Below are 18,181 nucleotides of genomic sequence, written 5' to 3'. Positions count from 1 at the left end.
CCATCATTCTTGTGAGGGTTTTCAACAAGCAGTCAACCGCTAGCGCGTCATTCTTCATAGATCCGTGGCGCTTATACGCCGCTGGTGGGATCCAGATACGGCCGCAAAACGACTTCTACGTTGCCAACACTCACGTTACTTCACCTAATCTCTTATTTAAACACTTCGAAATGGGATTTTCCACCCCTTCATTGAGAGACTCTGTTCATATCATCACATCCTACATCCGGGATTGAGGCGAGCTCTGGGCTCGAAGAATGCTCCAACAGGACGAACGGAAGTACAGATACAAGCCTCTTGAAAGAAATTCCGTCATGCGCTTGTTGAGGCTTCAACCGGGACGCGGCTGGGAAGAACTGAGAGGAGAGCTGATACGTGTTTCCCTCGAGCACAACAAGCCAAAATATCCCTTTACAGCCTTATCCTATGTCTGGGGGAACGGCTTGAAACCGTATGTTCTCGCCATCGGAGATTACGCTTTACGGATTACTGCTTCATTATACTTCGCACTGAAACGGTTGCGAGAAGAAAAACGGTCGATCCTCCTCTGGGCAGATGCTATCTGTATCGATCAGGCCAATGATACAGAGAAAGGCCACCAAGTGCGCTTGATGTCAGAAATTTACAAGTCCGCCCTCCGCGTGTGCGCGTGGCTGGGGAATGAAGCAGATCAGAGCAATTCCGCGATAGATTGGCTCTGCAAGATCAAAAAGGCCTCCGAATCCCCGAAGCAAGCTGCTATGGTGAGGCTACCCTCGGCGGACAACCCGGTGTGGGACATTGTCAAGAAATGTTTTGGACGCGATTGGTTCCATCGAGTCTGGATTGTCCAAGAGCTTGTTCTTGCGCCGCATATCGTCTTGTTGTGCGGCAACCGAACCTTTGAGTGGGATGATCTTTATGTCCCAGCCACTTTGTGCTCAAGACAAGCAGAGAACTCAAATGCTGCTCTGATGACGTCGGTTTCCAGGACCATGGCGCCTGTGCTAAGCCTCGGGCGACTGAGGCGTGCATATCGTAGCCAGACCAACTCCACCGCGCAGCGAGAGCTGCTTACACTTTTCAAAGACTTCGAGCACACTCTAACCTCACGCCGGCGAGACAAACTCTTTGCCTTTCTCGGGTTGGCATGCGACGTCGATGATCCCAGCTTCGACCCAGACTATGCGGCACCGCTTGAGACCGTCGTGCGCAAATATGCAGAGGTCTTTGTCCGACGTGGAAAGGGAATGGAGCTTTTATATCATGCAGGGGCCACCGGCCTGGAAGGCGATGCTCATTTCCCTTCGTGGGTGCCGAACTGGGTGACAACAACCTATCCGAAGACGATCACCACCTGGAAGAGCAAATCCGGACTATTCAGTGCGTGTTCTCATGTAAAGGATTCCATCAGGATTTCACCACGAAATGATTATACATTAACCGCCGCCGCTTACGGTGTCGATCTAATCGCCAAGGTAGGCCAGATCTCGTTTACAGCAGGAGACCGAATACGATGGTTGAAAGAAGCTTTCAGTTACATCGAGCCTCTCAGTACTTATCCTACCGAAGATAATCCCAAAGATCTGGTCTGGAAAGTCCTCATTGGGGATGCCCTGGGTCCTCCATCTGGGAGTTGGAACGAGGTCGATTTCCGCGCCTCTTACGAGGCTTTCGCCGAATACCTGCAGATGGGCGACGACCATGGTGACTGGAACGTCGAGGCTGCCAAGATGCGCGCCGTCGCGAAGCTGAACCAGTTTTTATTCCGACCCCAGGAATTGCAGAAGTTAATGTGGTCCTTTGTTCTCACCGCAGAGGAATTTGCGCAAAGGTTCGTCGATGCCAAGGTGTGTATCACTGAGCGCGGCTACGTTGGAATTGTCCCCGGAGCAGCGCGCGTAGGCAGTCTGGTCACCCTGCTCGTCGGCAGCGCAGTTCCCTTTGTTATTGACGAGATCAAGGGAAACAAAGAAATGCCCCTTTCTACCGGCACCTCGGCGAGTGCTACATTCACGGAATCATGCATGGCGCCGCGAATCAGAAACCTGGATTGTTACAGACGCCCCCTCGGAACATCATCCTTTGGTAAGCACAGCGTTGGAACTCAGTTGCCTTGTGTATATGAGCAGGAATCGATGTCCCGTGGAAGGCGACCCAGGGAGGGATCATGCACCGAGTATGGAATGGAGTATAGAGTCCTAGATAGAGTGGAGTGAAGCAGCCACCGGCCAAATCTTGCGCGCGCTGGATGCTGCTAATGTGGCCCTACCTAGTACGTATAAGTATATATACACCTGGATGTTTTAGAAAAGCCCCGCTGCGGTATATCCCTTCGCATTTTCGTTCAGGAAAGGGCCTGAGGCCGCTTTAATCTGAGACCTAGGTACCTGATACGGAGAAAGAATAATTACTACCAAGATGCAGCCCCCGGATTTGGTTGGCGACCTGAAGATCGTGCGCGGGCAACACCACCAAAGATGCGCGTGCTTCTTGCCCCTCCCGAGAACTGGGTGCAAGAACTACGACCCTGAGCTGAAGGAGAAAAATAAAGCGAAGACCGTTGAAACCAGATCAGAAGATAGTACCAAGAAGACAACAGCAGAGACAAGGAAGAAATAACTCGGCGTAAGGCTAGGCTTTTTGATAGCACGGCGCATGGAAAAGGGGCGGATTGCTTCTGGACAAGGAGATCAAGCCATAGAGAGCGAAGAAGAGCGAGAAGGTCACGATCCTGTCAGGCAGGAATAGTGTTTTGGTCCAGGGCGTGATAGGATATCACATAGGAAAGGCCACGACATGACATGGCTGAATGTAGGGATACGCTGATGCACGACGAGGCGAGGAAGTGCCGTAGAAGGAGGCTCGCGAAAAGCAGTCAGGCAGACACTCCAGTAGCAGAGACACCTCATTGGAGCAGCTTTGCAGGTGGCCTTCGTATACCCCCTGCCCGATCATGGGCACATGAGTTCCCCGCAGATTTCTGCTCCTTCTTTCGCCTCAAGACCATGTACTTGACTGCTCCCTGGTGTAGCAACACATGTTCTTCAACCGGCACGAAGTTCCAGTCCCCATCAAGGAGATACCCCGAAAATCTACAGACTGACTGTCGGTGTCGGCGGAACTACCGTGGACCAGAGCTCTACATTCTGTCGTCGAACAAGATGCCAAGCAAGAAAGCTCTTCTCATCGCCAGCCCGTTTGGAAGACTTAAAGGCCCGTTGCGGGATGTTGCAATGGTGGTGGAAGTCTTGCGCACCCTGAGTTTTGATATAGCCGAGTGCTGTGGAGCCAGTGCTACCCGGGATGGCATTCTACAGGCATGGCGACAACTCATCGACAGTATTCACCAAGGAGACTGCGTCGTGGTCTACTACTCGGGCCACGGGGGCATGGTCGAGTCACCCAGGGACCAACCCAGAGACATATCAAACCTGGTCGCGACCCAGCCGTGGCGGTACCAGTTCATTGTACCCATGGACTTTGACGACACGACGGCGAGAGGAGACTTCGGCGGCATTCTGGACATTGAACTGTCGGGTCTGGTGTGGGAAATGACCGCGAAGACCAAAAACGCCACCGTCATCCTCGACTGCTGTTACGCGGGGCGCATGGTCCGCGACCCCAACTTTGGCGCGTCGGCTACGGCGAAAGGTCTCTCGGAAGTGCAGTATCACGACGTGTCACAATACGTCGACCGTCTCAAGCATCTCGACCAGGTACGAACGGAGACGGAGGCCGAGGGGAATCCGTGGGCGATCCGCATCGCCGCCGCCGCGGCGAACGAGTCCGCCTGGGAATACCAAAACGCAGTGGGAGAGTGGCGCGGGGCGATGACGGAAGCCCTCGTCCTGGCCATTGCGGAAAGCAGGGCCGCTAGGATTTCGTGGTGGACGACAATGCTGCGGGTCAAGGAGCTCGTGAACGTCCGGTTTCCGTATCAACATCCCCGTGCCGACGGGCCCGTGAACCGGCACCATTTTTCGTTGCAGGAGAGCATCTCTGGAGCATACCACATTCGAAATGAAGCCGACGGTGCCGTGATACAAGCTGGCCGCGTTTCTGGGGTGAACCAAGGGAATGTTTACTCCGTCATGCCCTTGGGGGCGAAGGAAATACTGGCCGAAGAGCAACTTGCAGAGGCGCATGTGACAGAGGTGACGGCGTTTAAGGCGATTACAAGGCTGTCGTTCACTGGGCCTCAGGCAACTCGACTCCCCGACGAGGGCGCCGTGGCGTTTATCCGTCACGAAACCCTCCCCAAGTGGCCCGTCACACTCCCTCCTGGACTCCCCTGGCTGGATGACATGGTACAGGGCTCAAGGTTTATACGCAGGCGAGAGCTGGACGAGAACGACTTCACTTTGGCAGAGTTCTGCTATGAGGCAAACGACATCGTCCTTCGCAGCTCTCATGGCCTCGACGTTACAGCAACCCCTTCAACTCCGTCTGAGAAGGAGGTGGCCCAGCTGTTGAAGTCAGCCGAACAGCTTGCCCGCGCTCAGCATCTTCTGTCACTGGAGCACGAGGCGACTGACGAAATCCTTCAGCACCGCGTCGAAGTGACGGTGCAGCTGGTGGGAGACCAGTCCTCGCTGGGCAGAGTCCTTGGGCAGGACGGCGCCGACTCTTTGACCGAAGGGGATCGAATCGTCATTTCGCTCCTCAACGACGGCTACGAGACGGTCTACGTGTCCGTCTTCGACATCAACGCCGTGGGCAAAATCTCGCTGGTCTCGATGTCATCCGGCATCGAACTCCCGCATGGACGACGTGAAATCTTGGGGCGTTCGCTACATGGGTTTACACTATCTGGGCTGAAAGTGAGTTGGCCGCGAGGAGTATGTCACGCGAAACCCCTGCGAGAGACTTTATTGTTGTTCCTGTCAAGTGAGCCGGTTGATCTGCGTCATTTAGCCGATCCAGCCAGACCAGCGCCTGCTGAAAGGACGAGTCTGTCGAAGCTGGAACAGTTGACGTGGTCGATCTCGACCGGTTGCAGCCGCAAGGCTGAAGCTGTGGATGACGATGATCTTCGCTACTACGCCATTCGTATACCGTTTCTCCTTCGGCCCAACGGTGTTGAGTAGATAATTCCCGACAAGATGCACGAAAATGGTCGCACGAGTCAGAAAATCGAAGAAGATTATAGCAGTATGGAAGTGCAGGCGGGTGCAGAACGATTTCAAGTCTTTAAATGCCCCATGAACCTGCCAGTCCGGACTCTGTTGTTAAGCACCGCTATTTTGAGGCATCGGTGTGCTTTCACGATGCAGTGCGAGTAGCATTGAATACCAGGACTCCAATCGAAAGTATTGACATCGTTCTCTGAGCCAGCCTGGACGTTATACCGGCTGCAACTCAGCAGTATTTGTTTCTTTGGTCCTGTATCAAGCCCGAGAATCTGACATCCCATATAAATGGGTGGTGTTCCGCGCGATCGAGATCGCTCGAATTCTCGAGACTATCAAGGCCACACAGCACGTGGCATCTGTTAGGCAGCAATGCGTCGATAAAATCTGCCGTCTGACGCTTATTGGTTATTTCGATCGAGCGACGGTGTTGAGGCTGAGGCTGCTTGACCGGTTTGGCGCATCTGTGGCCCTGTGCGTGGTCAACCAGGTTCTCTGGGCACTGCAACCCCAGGGGGCTGTTGAGCCACATTTTGGACACTGCTTAAGATCCCCAAGTATCGTCTTGAACAACGCCAAATTCCTCCAGCGTTGTTTGAACAATCAACCTTCAAGTCTGGCGCCAATGTCGACTTCAAATACTCCCATCGTGCAACCCGATTCTCAACATGCCGACGAAGCCTACTCTGCTGCCATGCGCCTACTTCGGCTGGGCCACGAGGAGCATCTCAATGAGACGATCGACCTACTGAGCCAAAGCGTCCTTTTAACCCCAATGGATAACCCAAGGTTGGCCGAAAGAAGGATGATCCTGGCTGCACTCAGCCTCAAGCGGTGCTCACTCCACCCGAGCCGCGAAAGCCTCGTTCGTGCTTCTAGCAACATGGCCAGGGCAAGAGAGCTGATTCCCCCTACTCACTCCCTTTACCCCGTCTACATCAAAAACCTGGAAACGCTTCGCAATTGCCAATTCCGGCAGTACGAAATGGACGGCAATCCACAGGATCTCCGGGCTGCGATCGGCCTGAGCGAGCAGATCCTCCGGGACCAGGCCGCCGACGAACGCACCAAACTCTTTGTCCGAGCAGGTCTCGCCCAGCTGTACGGTCAGCTGTTTGAACACGACAAGCAGAACCGGTATCTGGACCAAGGCGTGGATCACGGGGAGCAGGCTCTGGAGGAGGCGACATTGCGGCCCTCTGACCGAGCGCATTTCTTTGGTTCGCTCGCGCAGGCATTTTCGAACCGCTACAAGCACGGCGAAAACGCAGCAGATCTCGACGAGGCGATTTTACACGGCGAGGCTGCGGTGAACAATATAGGGGAGGGAGATGCAGATAGATCGAAATGGCTGAACAACCTAGGCCTTTCCTACGAACTGCGCTTTGAGATATTGGGAAATCCGACTGACCTGGAGCACGCCCTTCAATACACTGAAAGGTCTCTGGGGCTGACTGCGCCAGATGATCCGAGCTACCCACGGAGAACCAACAATCTTGCCAATCAACTCGGGCACAGGTTTGAGCTGACCGGCGAGAGCGAGTACTTGAACACCGCAATCGAGAAGCTCCGAGCCGTCACAGACCCCCAGAGTTCCAACGCATCAGATCATGCGGCGTACCTGAACAATCTCTCGTTCCTCCTCATGACCCGATTCCAGCGCCAACTGGACTTTGCAGACATTGATGAAGCCATTCAGAAAAGTGGGGTTGCTGTCCACACAACGCCCAAGTGTCACGCAGACCTTCCGAGGTACTACAATGGTCTTGCAAACGGGCTGAGGATTCGGTCGGACCAGGATAGAAGTGGAAGAGACATCGACGAGGCCATCCGGTGTGGTGAAGAAGCTCATCGTTTGTCAGCGGACAGTCCCTTTCGGAACACTTGGCTGGCGAACTTGTCACTTTCCTACCTTTGGCGATTTCGAGAGAAAGAAGCACCAGGGGATCTGGAAAAGGCCATAAAACTCACAGAGGAGTCCCTGTCGTCTCCAAGGGGTCTCCCTGATCGAGCAAGCCAACTTCTCAATCTGGGAAACATGTTGATCGTCCAGTCTTCGCTGCTGCATCTCCCAAACGACCTGGATACCGCATTGCAATATTTCAAAGAGGCGGCGACCATGCAGTCGGCTTACCCCCTGAGGCGTGTCCAAGCATCTCGCCGCGCCATCAGGATCTTACAACAGAGAGGGGCTTGGGATGAAATGAAGACTCTAGCAGAAATTGCCATGGAGCTCCTGCCGATGGTATGTGGCCGGTATTTGAGCCGGAAAGATCAGCAGCAGGCCGTCATTGAGACCTCCGGCCTCGCAGCCGACGTGTGTTCCATACTACTCAGAGAAGATCAGGTTGAGCAGGCGCTGCAGCAGCTGGAGCTCGGCAAAGCAATTTTAATCGGCTATACAATAGACAATCACGACGATCTCAAGACTCTGGAGGCGACTTGCTCCGACCTGGCCGAGAGATACAGAGATTTGAGAAACCAGCTATACCTGCAGCCCACGCTGGAGGGTTCCAGCATTGGCGAGGGCCAGATGCAAATGCGCAGAAATGCTGCTTACCGGATGGAAGAGTGTCTGGCCGAGATCCGTCGGACCCGAGGCCACGAGGACTTTCTCCGCGGTTTCAGTACGGAGAAAATGAAGGCCTGCGCGAGCGATGGACCTATCGTGGTGGTGAACCTCACAGATATCAGCAGCGATGCAATCGTTGTGTCCCCTTCCCACTTGCAGAGGATCCCTCTCCCGAAGTTGCGGGCCGGCGGCGAAATGCCCGCTTTCGTGTCGAGTGCTCTCCGGAATTTCAGGTCTCCCGACCGCGAATTCCCAGACTTCCCGGCCGGTCGAGACATAGGAGGCGAGGACGAGGGCGCTGGGTCGGTAACGACGGAATTCTTCCTCTCGTGGCTCTGGGAGAGTTGCGTCGAGGTGGTCCTGGATGCGCTCGGGCCACGACCAACAGCAGGCAGCATGGAGCAGCTTCCGAGGGTCTGGTGGATCGGGGCCGGTGTGGCCAGCGGCCTCCCGTTCCATGCAGCGTCCCTTTCTACGAACAAGTACAACTCGGACAACAATGCATTGGATCGAATGGTGCCCTCTTACACCCCGTCGATTAAGGCGTTGTCGTATTCGAGGAAACAATCAAAACGATACGCCAGCACGCCCCATCAGCAACCTCGAGTGACGGTGGTGACAATGACCACCACTCCAGGGTATGATCGACTCAACGGTGTTCAACTGGAAAGCGATTTGATCAAAGAGAAGTGTGACTCTAGTGGCCTGTACGCGTGCGTGCCGCTGTCACAGCCCACGGGCGAGGCCGTTTTGGAAAGCATGGGGCGCTCGGAAATCGTCCACTTCGCGTGCCACGGCAAGTCTCACAGCCGCGACCCCTCGAGGAGCCACCTCCTGCTGCAGAAACACGACGAGGCCGACCGCCCCAAGGTGGACGAATTGACCGTCTCAAGGGTTTCGAGCGCCGACCGCGCCGACAGCACCGGGCTCGCGTGGATCGCGTACCTGTCGGCCTGCTCCACCGCTCAGATCACCGCCGCCAAGTTCGCCGACGAGGGGATCCATATGTCGAGCGCGCTCCAGGTCGCGGGCTTCGCTCACGTCATTGGGTGCCTGTGGCGCGTCGAAGACAACATATGCGTCGAGGTCGCGGGGTATTTCTACGAGGCTATTATTGGTGGGGACCGTCGACAGCTTGGCAATCGCGCCGTCGCGGAGGCTCTGAGGACTGCTGTCCTCCGGGTAAGAGGCGAGCACCCTGACCCGCAGCAATGGGGGGCATATATTCACTCGGGCGCTTGAAATCGTGCTTGTCCTCCGTAGAAGTCTTTGTCTCCTCAATAGGAATTGAGCTGCAGACTCACCAGCCTCGTTGTCTCTTTCACCCTGGCTTGGCTGGTGGGGGTTCGAGCACGTTATATCACGGCTTACACGTGTGCATGGCCGATCAATCGCAAGTAATTCGGTATGGTCTATTCATTTTCCAAAACATGCGAGGAGTTACAAGCTCCTAGTAGACACTTGCAACTGAAAGGAAAGTATCGGAGCGGGCCGCGGCAGCAGAGGGGATAGTAATATAGCTTCCATTTGTGGGACGAAGCTGGAATACGCGGAAAGGAGCCGGAACTATGTATTCTGGTGGAGGCATTTCTTATTTCGACAGCTAGTTCAGACTTCGATCTTGCTTAACTCGGTTTCAGTCCCAAGAGGGGGCGGGCGTGTGTCAAACCGCATCAATGGCAAAGTCACTGTGCCGATTGAAGCGCACAGGCGTGCTTTGTGTCTGGAGAAGCGACTACATCGACATCCAGCCGGGGGCTAGACGGTATCGCGACCAAAGGTTGAATTCCGCAACGAGGAACTTCGAGGGTTGCTACGTTTCCGTCCCTCATTGGAGCCGCACCGCCTTGTCGCCTGACGCTAAGGAGGGGCAAAAAAGGACTCGGTAGCGAAATACTGGTCCTTGTGAAAGGCCCGTGAAGCTGTTCTCGCAACACACTCTTCTATGCCCGTGAAGCTGTGCTCACAACCATTCTCCTGTGCCCGGGGTGCTCCTGTGTCTCAGACATACTCACGTCGCCATTTTTCGCCATGGACGTTGAAAGTGGCCTTTCGGAAGAAAGAACCCATCAGACAAGATCTCGGTTGCTCGCTTCGACGAGAAGCTGGACATCGTCATGTGCCAGATGGCTTCCCGCAGCGGGGCGGCGGATCCCAGACAAGACGAGGAAGAGTAAGATGGGATGGATCGCCATATGTTTGTTGGACTAAACGTTTCCCATCCAGTTGAAGATTACCCTCGGGGCTACCCCCAGTTCTCCGCTCTTGTGGTTGCCAGTGACGGCTTTTACATCTGTCGTCGATTTTCCCACATCCGGGCCTCGCCTCCTCCTGCTCAAGCAGGACAAGCTCTCTCAGTTGGAGAAGCAGCTCGAGCAGGTCGACGACGAAGAACAGTCGCCGCTGTTCCTGGAGAAGAGCAGGCTGGACGCGAACGAACAACGCCGGAGCGTGCTGGCGGAGTTGGCTGACTATGGTTGAGCCCAAAAAAATGCCGTTGGGCTTTCTTTTTTTTCGTGGTGAGATCTTTGGGCTAAGAGAATTTGTGCCGCCAGACTCTTTCGTCGAGCGAACGTCGCGGCTTTTGCAGCTCAAGCCCGCCAGTCCCGGGGACGTCACGAGCTTGAAGAACTGGGTCGACGGCACGGCTTCGCTGGCCAGGGAGGAGACCGAGTACCTGGACGGCCCGCGGGATTTGGTCAATCTGGCCTCCTTGGGAGACAGTGCCATGGCCAAGCTGGAGGTCTGGGTGGAGGCCAAGATGATCCGATTCTACCCTGGCTTTCGCAAGGTTTGACAATCCTCCCCGGTCCTTTAACAGCCCAGGAAGTTGATGGCACACTAGTTGCCGCTGCACGAGATCTCGAGGGACCCGAATGTCTACATCTACTCCGGCGGCCTCGTCACACACATCTTTAAAGCGGTCTTGTTGTTCCTCGTGGTCGCCCTGCTGTTGACGCCCGTGTTGCTGTGCAGTGCCGTGGAGAGCATGGCCCTCCGGATCACCTTCACGGTTGTCGCCAACATCTTGACCCTGTCGATCCTGACCAATTTGGCCAATTCCAGGACGTTTGAGCTTTTTGTCGCCGGGTCAACGTGAGTACATCCCCTGACTTGACGGCCGAAGGTGTGGCCTAACTGAGAGGGCACCAGGTATTGCACACTACTCGTCGTCTTCTTGTCCGGATCGGGTCCAAAGCAAAACTGACACCACGGAAGAGGCGGGACGGGGGTTTATGGCGCTGGAATCGCAGGTTGATCTGGAATAGAAGCTTCTAGTAGCTTGGCTGGGACGGAGGAGACGCACATGAGAATGGCTGGCTGAACCCATGGTGGGCTGGGCGAACTCTCCACGTGTTGGTTGGTAAAGGCAACCAGGCAACTGCCACGTCAGCAAAAAGGCAACTAAGTATTCCCCATGTCAAGAGTCAAGACACATCTAAAGCGTTCATCTAATTACTGTCTTTCCCACCGAAGATAAGACCTCAGTAGTTGGATAGGTTTTCAAGACAAATTAGCAGCGCTTCTCTTTTCAAACAAAGGGAGTCGAATAAATTGCAATGGACCAGATCGACGAGTAAGAGACATCCACCCACCCACCCCTCCTTGCGGACAAATAGGTCACGGGAAATGTTGACACCGACGCCGAAAAAAAAAAGCCTCAACTTTACCTTTGTGGAGGACGGCAGGCCCTCCGTCCAGGCATATCAAAAGGTACAAACAACCTCTGCATCGACACCGTGGTATTCCACATGCTGAGAGAAACGGCGGTGTTTAGACCAGTCGGTTTCGACCGGGGGATAAAGTCATCTACCGAGTGCCAGGCAGCGGAGTCCAAGAAGGGCCGTATTTGATCGCGTCGGTGCCCGCGGCGGGCAAATACGTCTTGGCCCACCAGGATGGCCGGAAGGCGAGGAATGGCGCGCAAGTGGAGGAGAAGCACTTGAAAATGGCTACCTGAAGCCATTACCGGGCGAGCGGCGTTCTTCCCTCTAAGGCTCAGAAGGATGGGAAGCATGCGGAAAGCGGAATTACAGGCACGAAATGCTGGGCGGGAGGGACACTGCCCACTAGTGGTTGACGGGGTTCCCTGGATATGATACGAATCCAAACGCTTTCGACGTCAACCCTGACCAGACACGAAGTATCACGCTACCTTAGTATTTATGCCCCCAAATGAATGAATGGAGCCCATAACTCGGGGTTCTCAGAAAACTCCGATCGAACCTGCACTACCGCTTCCCGCAAGGCTGAGGCTACGAGGCCGTCGAGGGACGAAGTTTGACCCGCCTCGATAAGATGGGCGTAGAACAACTCCGACAGACGAGCAGAGACCTCGTCATTGGCGGACCACAGAGCCCCGATAACGTGGCCAAACCCTACGACTTGGAATGCGTTGGCAAGATGGAGGCCCTCGTCCGTGAGTTTACTCGCCTTTACCTCCGCGGTCGAGCAGGCGGAGAGGAACGCAAGCTGCGCCGGTCCTTCCGTCACGACTCCGGCAATCTGAGACAGGGTTAGCTTGTCGATCACGAAGCCCTTGGCCCCCGGCTTCTGGAGAAGGAGGTGGCTTTTGGAAGGGTCGAAGGGGTCTGAAATGGCGTGGCACGCGAAGTGAACAATGTCCGTGGTGGAAAGCTTCTGTAATACGCCATCTGCCGCTGGCTGTGGCAATACTTCGACGTTGTAGACGCCTTTGCTCACACTGGCGATGGCCTTCGCCTCCCCGTCAACTCCGGGCAGTGGTCTTTGTCCCGGGGTTTGCGGCATCGCCACAACCATCATGGAGCACTTGTTTTTGTTGTGCTGGGCAGATCGAAGGATCTGGGACCTGGAATACAGGAGAGCCTTGATGGATTGTGTGTATGAAGGTACAATGTGGCTCAAGGTGTTTTCTGTCGACAGACCGAAGGCCTCTCCTGCTGCGTGAAAGGGAAGAGAACTGGCAATACCTGTTCCAACCCACCAGACACGAGGCAGGTTATTGTGGACTGGCATATTGTCACCGCCAAGCTCCTGGAGTATCAACTTCACACAGTTCGTCCACAGCCAGGACAGGTGATCAGATTCCAGGTGCGATGGAGCCTCGCTTTCAATGTCTCGGTTGCCATCCCCACGAGACACGCGCTCGTACGACTCGATCTCTCCCTTCACGGCCGACGGCGCCGCCCTGTCGAAGAATTCCGGCAAACGAATGGCTTTGATTTCCTGCGGTGATACGATCAAAGCATCGGCACTGATGTCTGTGACGTTGACCAGAACAAGTGGCCCAGGGTCCGAAGCTTTCTTCAGCTCCTCAATTGCAGGTCCTAGCAGAAAGCGTTTGTAGGTAGTCTCCTTGCGGATCCGCTGAACGCAACCTTCGATCTCTTTGATGGCCTCTCTCCTTTCTTTGAGCAGCATTTGCCGGACTTGGGGGTCGCGCGAGTCAATCTTCTGAGATGCCTTGCGTTGTAAGTTTTCATAGTGATTGGCCAACTCTGGACATTCCTTTTTGAGCTCGGACAGGTCACCTCGAGATTCGATCATGTAGCCGACCATGATACCACGCCAGAGTTCCAGTCGAATGATAGCCTCCTCGACGTCCCCGTTCTTTAAAGCTAGCGAGCAAGCATCGGCAGCAAGACCCGACGTTTGCGCAAGGACGTATTGCTGGTCTTGAAGGCCTAAATATCGACCACATACAAGCGGGAGCAGCTTCAATGCTTCCGCAGCCAGTGTACTTGCTTGATTCCAAGATCCTTTGGCTCGAAGAAGTCGAATGGCCACTCGGATTGCTTTGAGACGATCTAGAGGAGTTGCTTGGCTGGTCTGACTCAAGCGAAGAAAATGATGCAAAGGCAGATTCACGGTCGCCAATGTCACCGCTCCTGTTGTAGCGGCTGAGCAGCCAGATACCCAGATTGCAGACGTAGGCGGACCAGTTTGGATCATCTTCACTCGTCGAACCAAGCGCCTGCTGGGTCAAGGAAATGGATTCGTCCAAGTCTTCTATATTCTCATTGCGCTTGTACCTCTTAGACAGTGCGGCTGCCAGATTGTTCCTGCATGGCTCCCGGTCGAGATGCTCTCCTTTGGTCAACTCCACCGTATCGCGAGCGAGGTTGATTACCTCCCTGAGGTCAGCAATGTCGCCGTAGTGGTCGTAGCGAGCGCTGAGGTGGTTTGCGAGGTTGACCTTCCACGCTGCATAATCCTGATGACTCCGTTCCGTCAGATGCACAGCTCTCTGCGATAGCTTGATGGCTTCATCGAGATGTTTGATGTCACGCGTCCGCTCAAACTGGCTATGCAGAGCAGTTGCCAGGCTACTTAGGTAAGTAGGGTAGGTGCGGTGACCCTCTGGAACCAATAGTAAAGCATCTCGTGCAAATCGGACCGCTTCTTCGAGATCATTCATGTCTCCAGCCGGCTGAATTTGGTTCCCAGGCTGTTCAGGTAGGCACTTAGTCTTGAGTCGCCCTCTACCGTGACGTTGACAGCTTTCTCCGCGAATTGGAGGGAGCTGTCTAGATAATGAACATCGCCAGTTGCTTCGAAACGCGTTTCGAGGTTGTTCGACAAGTTGATGAGATATGCTGCGCAATCTGGGTGGTCTTTCGGAGTAAGCTCAACGGCCTGTTGCGCGGCTTCCACGGCTTCCTCGATGTACTGGAATTTCCCAGTTCTTCGGAAAAGGCTTTCGAGTAGAGTTCCTAAGTTGTTCCACCAGTCCGCTCTGTCTCGATGGTCTGCTGGAGCGACCTCTAAGGCACGTCGTGTAAGTTTGACGGCCTCTTTCAAGTCTTGTACATTTCCTGCGCGGTGATACAGAGCCGTAATCTTGACCGCCAAGGTATTCAGGTAAGGTGCCAGCTTCGGATCATTTCCTTCGGTCGAATTCACCACCTGGTGGGCAATATCGATGGCTTCATCTAGATCCTCTCTGCTCCCATTCAGATCATACCGGCGCTCAAGTGCGATAGCTAAGTTGTTTCTGCTCGGCAGCCAGATAGGATCGCTTTCGTCGATCGCAAAAATTGCCAACCTGGCCCATTTGATGGCTTCGTCAAGGTATTCCACTTTATTGTCTTGGTCATATAGACTCTGAAAGCGATTTGCCAAGTTATTCATGTAAATTGGCAGGTTGTCGTCATCGTCTGGGAGCAATTGCAACACGAGTTCCCCCAGCTCCACGGACCTCTGGGCGTCTTCTCTGCTCGATTCACTACGTTCCAGTGTTGATCTTCGTTCGAGACTTGTTGCCAGGCTGTCTAAGTACTTTGGGAAATTTTGGTCGTCGTTCCACGCCGAATCTACCGCTTGCTGCGCGATGGTGATAGCCTGGGTCAGATCGTCGACTTCACCGATGTGATCATATCGCATCCCAAAGTAGCTGCTCAAGTTGTTCGAGAAAGCTGGGAGATACGGATAGCCGATCGGAGCGGATGAAACGGAATCTGATGCAAGTCCTATGGCCTGGTTGAGGTCTTCCAGCTGTTCCTCTTGCTGATATCTTTGAGCAAACATGGTTCCCAAATCCGAAATTCGGGCAGCTCTGTCCACATGATCCTCAGGAGTCGTCTGTGTAGCGAGCTGGCCGAATTCAATTGCATGGTTCAAGTCATCAATATTCCAATCGGTCATGTAGCGTTGAAGAAGTTGCATCGCTCGAGCGTAAGGTGCCCTTCCTCGGTCATCCATGACCGTATCTGTAAGAGCGCCCTGATCTGAAGCTCGGAGGTTGGTGGAGCGGTCGATACCTGGCGGCCGTGGACCGGAAGCCTCGTCTGATAAGGGGGTTAAATTTTCCACGATATCACGTTTAATAGAGGCATGGAACAGGCATAGTTCCTAAACCAGCACGAGGCAAGATTGAGACAGCAGCAAACCAGCCTTAGCTGGTGCTCGCACTCGACTGGATGTCAACAATTTCCCGGCTTGTAGTCTATACCGCGTACTACTGCAGGGAGTTAAATACCCAGTGGGAGTGCCGTCACTGTGGCTGACAGGTTTTCGTCGCGTGGTTTGAGGTCGTGTCAGAGCAGGCACCAGCCCAGACCTTGAGACCTTAGCGCAGTCACATGGGTTGGTTCCTCGTATCTCCATGTAGTGAGAGTCAGGCTGGAATGAAAAGACGGTTTGCAACGTACGAGGGATACCAAACCCATATCACTCGAGACGCTTAATACAGACTATGGTTATTTCAACATTGTAGGGATTGAATACTGCAGTCAACTTCCCATCACATCAGGTAATTATGGCAGTACCGTCGACATCACTCGACTTCTAAGCCGTTGTGTGGAAGTGAAAGTTCAATGCAATCCAATCGTCTGGTGCAATCCCAATTTCGCCAGGATCAGCTGATGGGATCGTTGCTGCATTGGCATCCATCCTCGCGAGTTTGTTGATATTCGGCAGCTCCAAACACGCGAAAGTCGTGGGCTGCATGGTAACAAAGACCTTGATCACGTCGTCACACTCCTTGTACCCCCTCGCCTGCATGTCAGTGGGGACCGTCATCTTTACTCGCTTCTTACTCCGTCCCGAAGAATTGAGATCGGGGTTGCGAGCCGGAACGGTTTCGTAGGATGCACGGCAGAGGTTTTCGACTTCCCAGCTGTTCTCCAGATCGTAAACATGAACATACAGAGGAAGCTGGCCTTTATTCTGTATTTCCAGCATGACTATGTCCTTGTGCTTTAGTTCGATCACCCGGTCTTTGTCGAAAGCTTTTCCGGAGCGATTGAGAATGCTAATGTCAAATGAACGTAGGAAATCATCCGTTGGGCCCGGATTGGTAATGGCTCTGACGTGTTTGAACCATGCCAGATGCTCAAGGATACCGAGGATATCTGCTATAGCATCTTCGTGGTCTCTCGATACAACGGGCAGGTTTGCCAATTTTTGATCTGATCCGTCTCGAATCTCATAGACATTTTCGTCGGCGTTCAAAACGACCTGGAACGTGAATGGACAATCCAGAGAATCCAGACGAGATAATGCTAGAGACTCCCGTTCTTTTGCAGCATCGAGCCATTTGTCCGTGTCCGGGACGTTGGCTGCGAGTGCTATTGGATATTGTCGAAGTGCAGTACGGGTCAGTGCTTTCGCAACCCAGCCTCTCTGGACAACATTTTGCCCCTGATTTTGGTCCACCAGTTCCAAGTCTGAAGTCAAACCTCTGACTTTCGTGACGCGGGCAGTCACTGGTTTCTCGCTCCCCCCAGGCTTGCTCCCCGTCGAATAGAACCGGGAAATGGCAAACAGGTCGCCGGTGCAAACACCATGAGCTTGACCACCTTGTAAAAGAAGACTAGAGTCCTTCTCCAAACCGATGGGAATAGGGAAGTTGCGTTGCGATGGCAAGATTGAATCAAAGAAGCGTAAGTTCATATTGCCATACAAAACAGGGTTTTGTCGAGTATATTTTTGCCGGAATATGGTTTGCAAGTTATTGTAGATGCCCAGCTGTGATTGGGTCGCGATGTCAATGTTGGAAAGCGTATACAGCAATAGGTAAGATAGTGCTCCGTACACCCTCCCATCTGGAAACTCAATCTCTTTGGCCACTTCGTGCTGACCGCATGCGGCGAGAATGGCATAGTTATCCGGATTGAGGAACCAATTGGGAAGCATAGAGCCGTCCCGAGAGGCATCCCCAACCATTTGCAAATCGAGGCTCTCCATAGGAGGATCAGGTGGATAGTCCATATCCACCTGCGCGTCGTAGTCGAGAGATCTAACGTTGTCCGGGCCCTCGTCACGAGATACGCCCCCAGAGAAGCAACAGTCCATAACGACTGTGACTGTCAATCCCTTCTTCACCATGTCATTTACCAAGGAGACCAGTGCGACGCCTCGAAAGTAGCGAATCCTATCCCCATTTTTTCCTGCAAGGAGATTCCACGCGACATCTCCGAAATGCTTGTTCGCCGCAGAAGGCTTGATTATTGTGCCGTGGCCAGAATAATGGATATATACGAAGTCGCCAGGCTTTGCCAGTGATGTCACCCTCTTCATGCTAGATTTGACGTTGTTGTAGGTAGGCCACGATTTCGAGTCTTCGGCGGGGCCGAGGGATTGTGGGTTGTCAGCTTGAGTTGCGGTGAAACATTGAATATGAGTGGTGACTGGCCATTTGGCGAGATATATTGCCATCTCTTGGACATCACGGACGCAACCTTTGAGGGGCTGCTCCGGGTAGCAGTTCACTCCGACCAAGATCGCGTAGCGCGTGGCGGGAGCCATTATTTCATCCACAATACCTCAGTCGAGCCAACCCTCCTAAAAGAAGGAAAGCAGCGGTGGGACAATGCGTAATAAGTATCAATCTGCGCCTATCTTGCTCTTTTCATGTCAGTTTCGCTCCCTCTCCAGACGAAGGAGACGAAGGGTGGGAGAAGGACGTCTATACTAGTCAAGGCGGAGATGGCGCAGTCCATTAAGCCTATTAGTAATGACCCAAACATTACACCGTGAAATATTTAAAAGGGCTAATTAGAATAGACGAAAAAGC

General features: G+C 53.8%; 3 protein-coding genes across 3 annotated transcripts; 1 reads left to right on the top strand and 2 right to left on the bottom strand.

Moving 5' to 3' along the window:
- Nucleotides 1–314: 314 nt before the first annotated feature.
- AYL99_12089 (hypothetical protein) lies at nt 315–10,962 on the top strand (the record flags this gene model as incomplete). Its single annotated transcript, XM_018843571.1, has 7 exons — nt 315–2,067; nt 3,118–4,802; nt 5,317–8,865; nt 9,910–10,159; nt 10,239–10,474; nt 10,529–10,779; nt 10,956–10,962. 7 exons carry the CDS (start codon nt 315–317, stop codon nt 10,960–10,962), a joined length of 7,731 nt encoding a protein of 2,576 aa, XP_018687101.1.
- An 885-nt stretch (nt 10,963–11,847) lies between these two features.
- On the bottom strand, nt 11,848–15,366 carry AYL99_12088 (hypothetical protein; the record flags this gene model as incomplete). The annotated part of the gene is made up of 3 exons (XM_018843570.1): nt 11,848–13,472; nt 13,534–14,113; nt 14,152–15,366. 3 exons carry the CDS (start codon nt 15,364–15,366, stop codon nt 11,848–11,850), a joined length of 3,420 nt encoding a protein of 1,139 aa, XP_018687100.1.
- A 585-nt stretch (nt 15,367–15,951) lies between these two features.
- On the bottom strand, nt 15,952–17,913 carry AYL99_12087 (hypothetical protein; the record flags this gene model as incomplete). The annotated part of the gene is made up of 1 exon (XM_018843569.1): nt 15,952–17,913. The coding sequence occupies one exon, from the start codon at nt 17,911–17,913 to the stop codon at nt 15,952–15,954; it is 1,962 nt and encodes a 653-aa protein (XP_018687099.1).
- Between the last annotated feature and the right edge of the window lie 268 nt (nt 17,914–18,181).

Source organism: Fonsecaea erecta (assembly GCF_001651985.1).
Source record: "Fonsecaea erecta strain CBS 125763 chromosome Unknown Scaff32, whole genome shotgun sequence".
In the NCBI taxonomy this organism is placed as follows: Eukaryota; Fungi; Ascomycota; class Eurotiomycetes; order Chaetothyriales; family Herpotrichiellaceae; genus Fonsecaea; species Fonsecaea erecta.
This window is presented reverse-complemented; position numbering and strand designations above follow the sequence as displayed.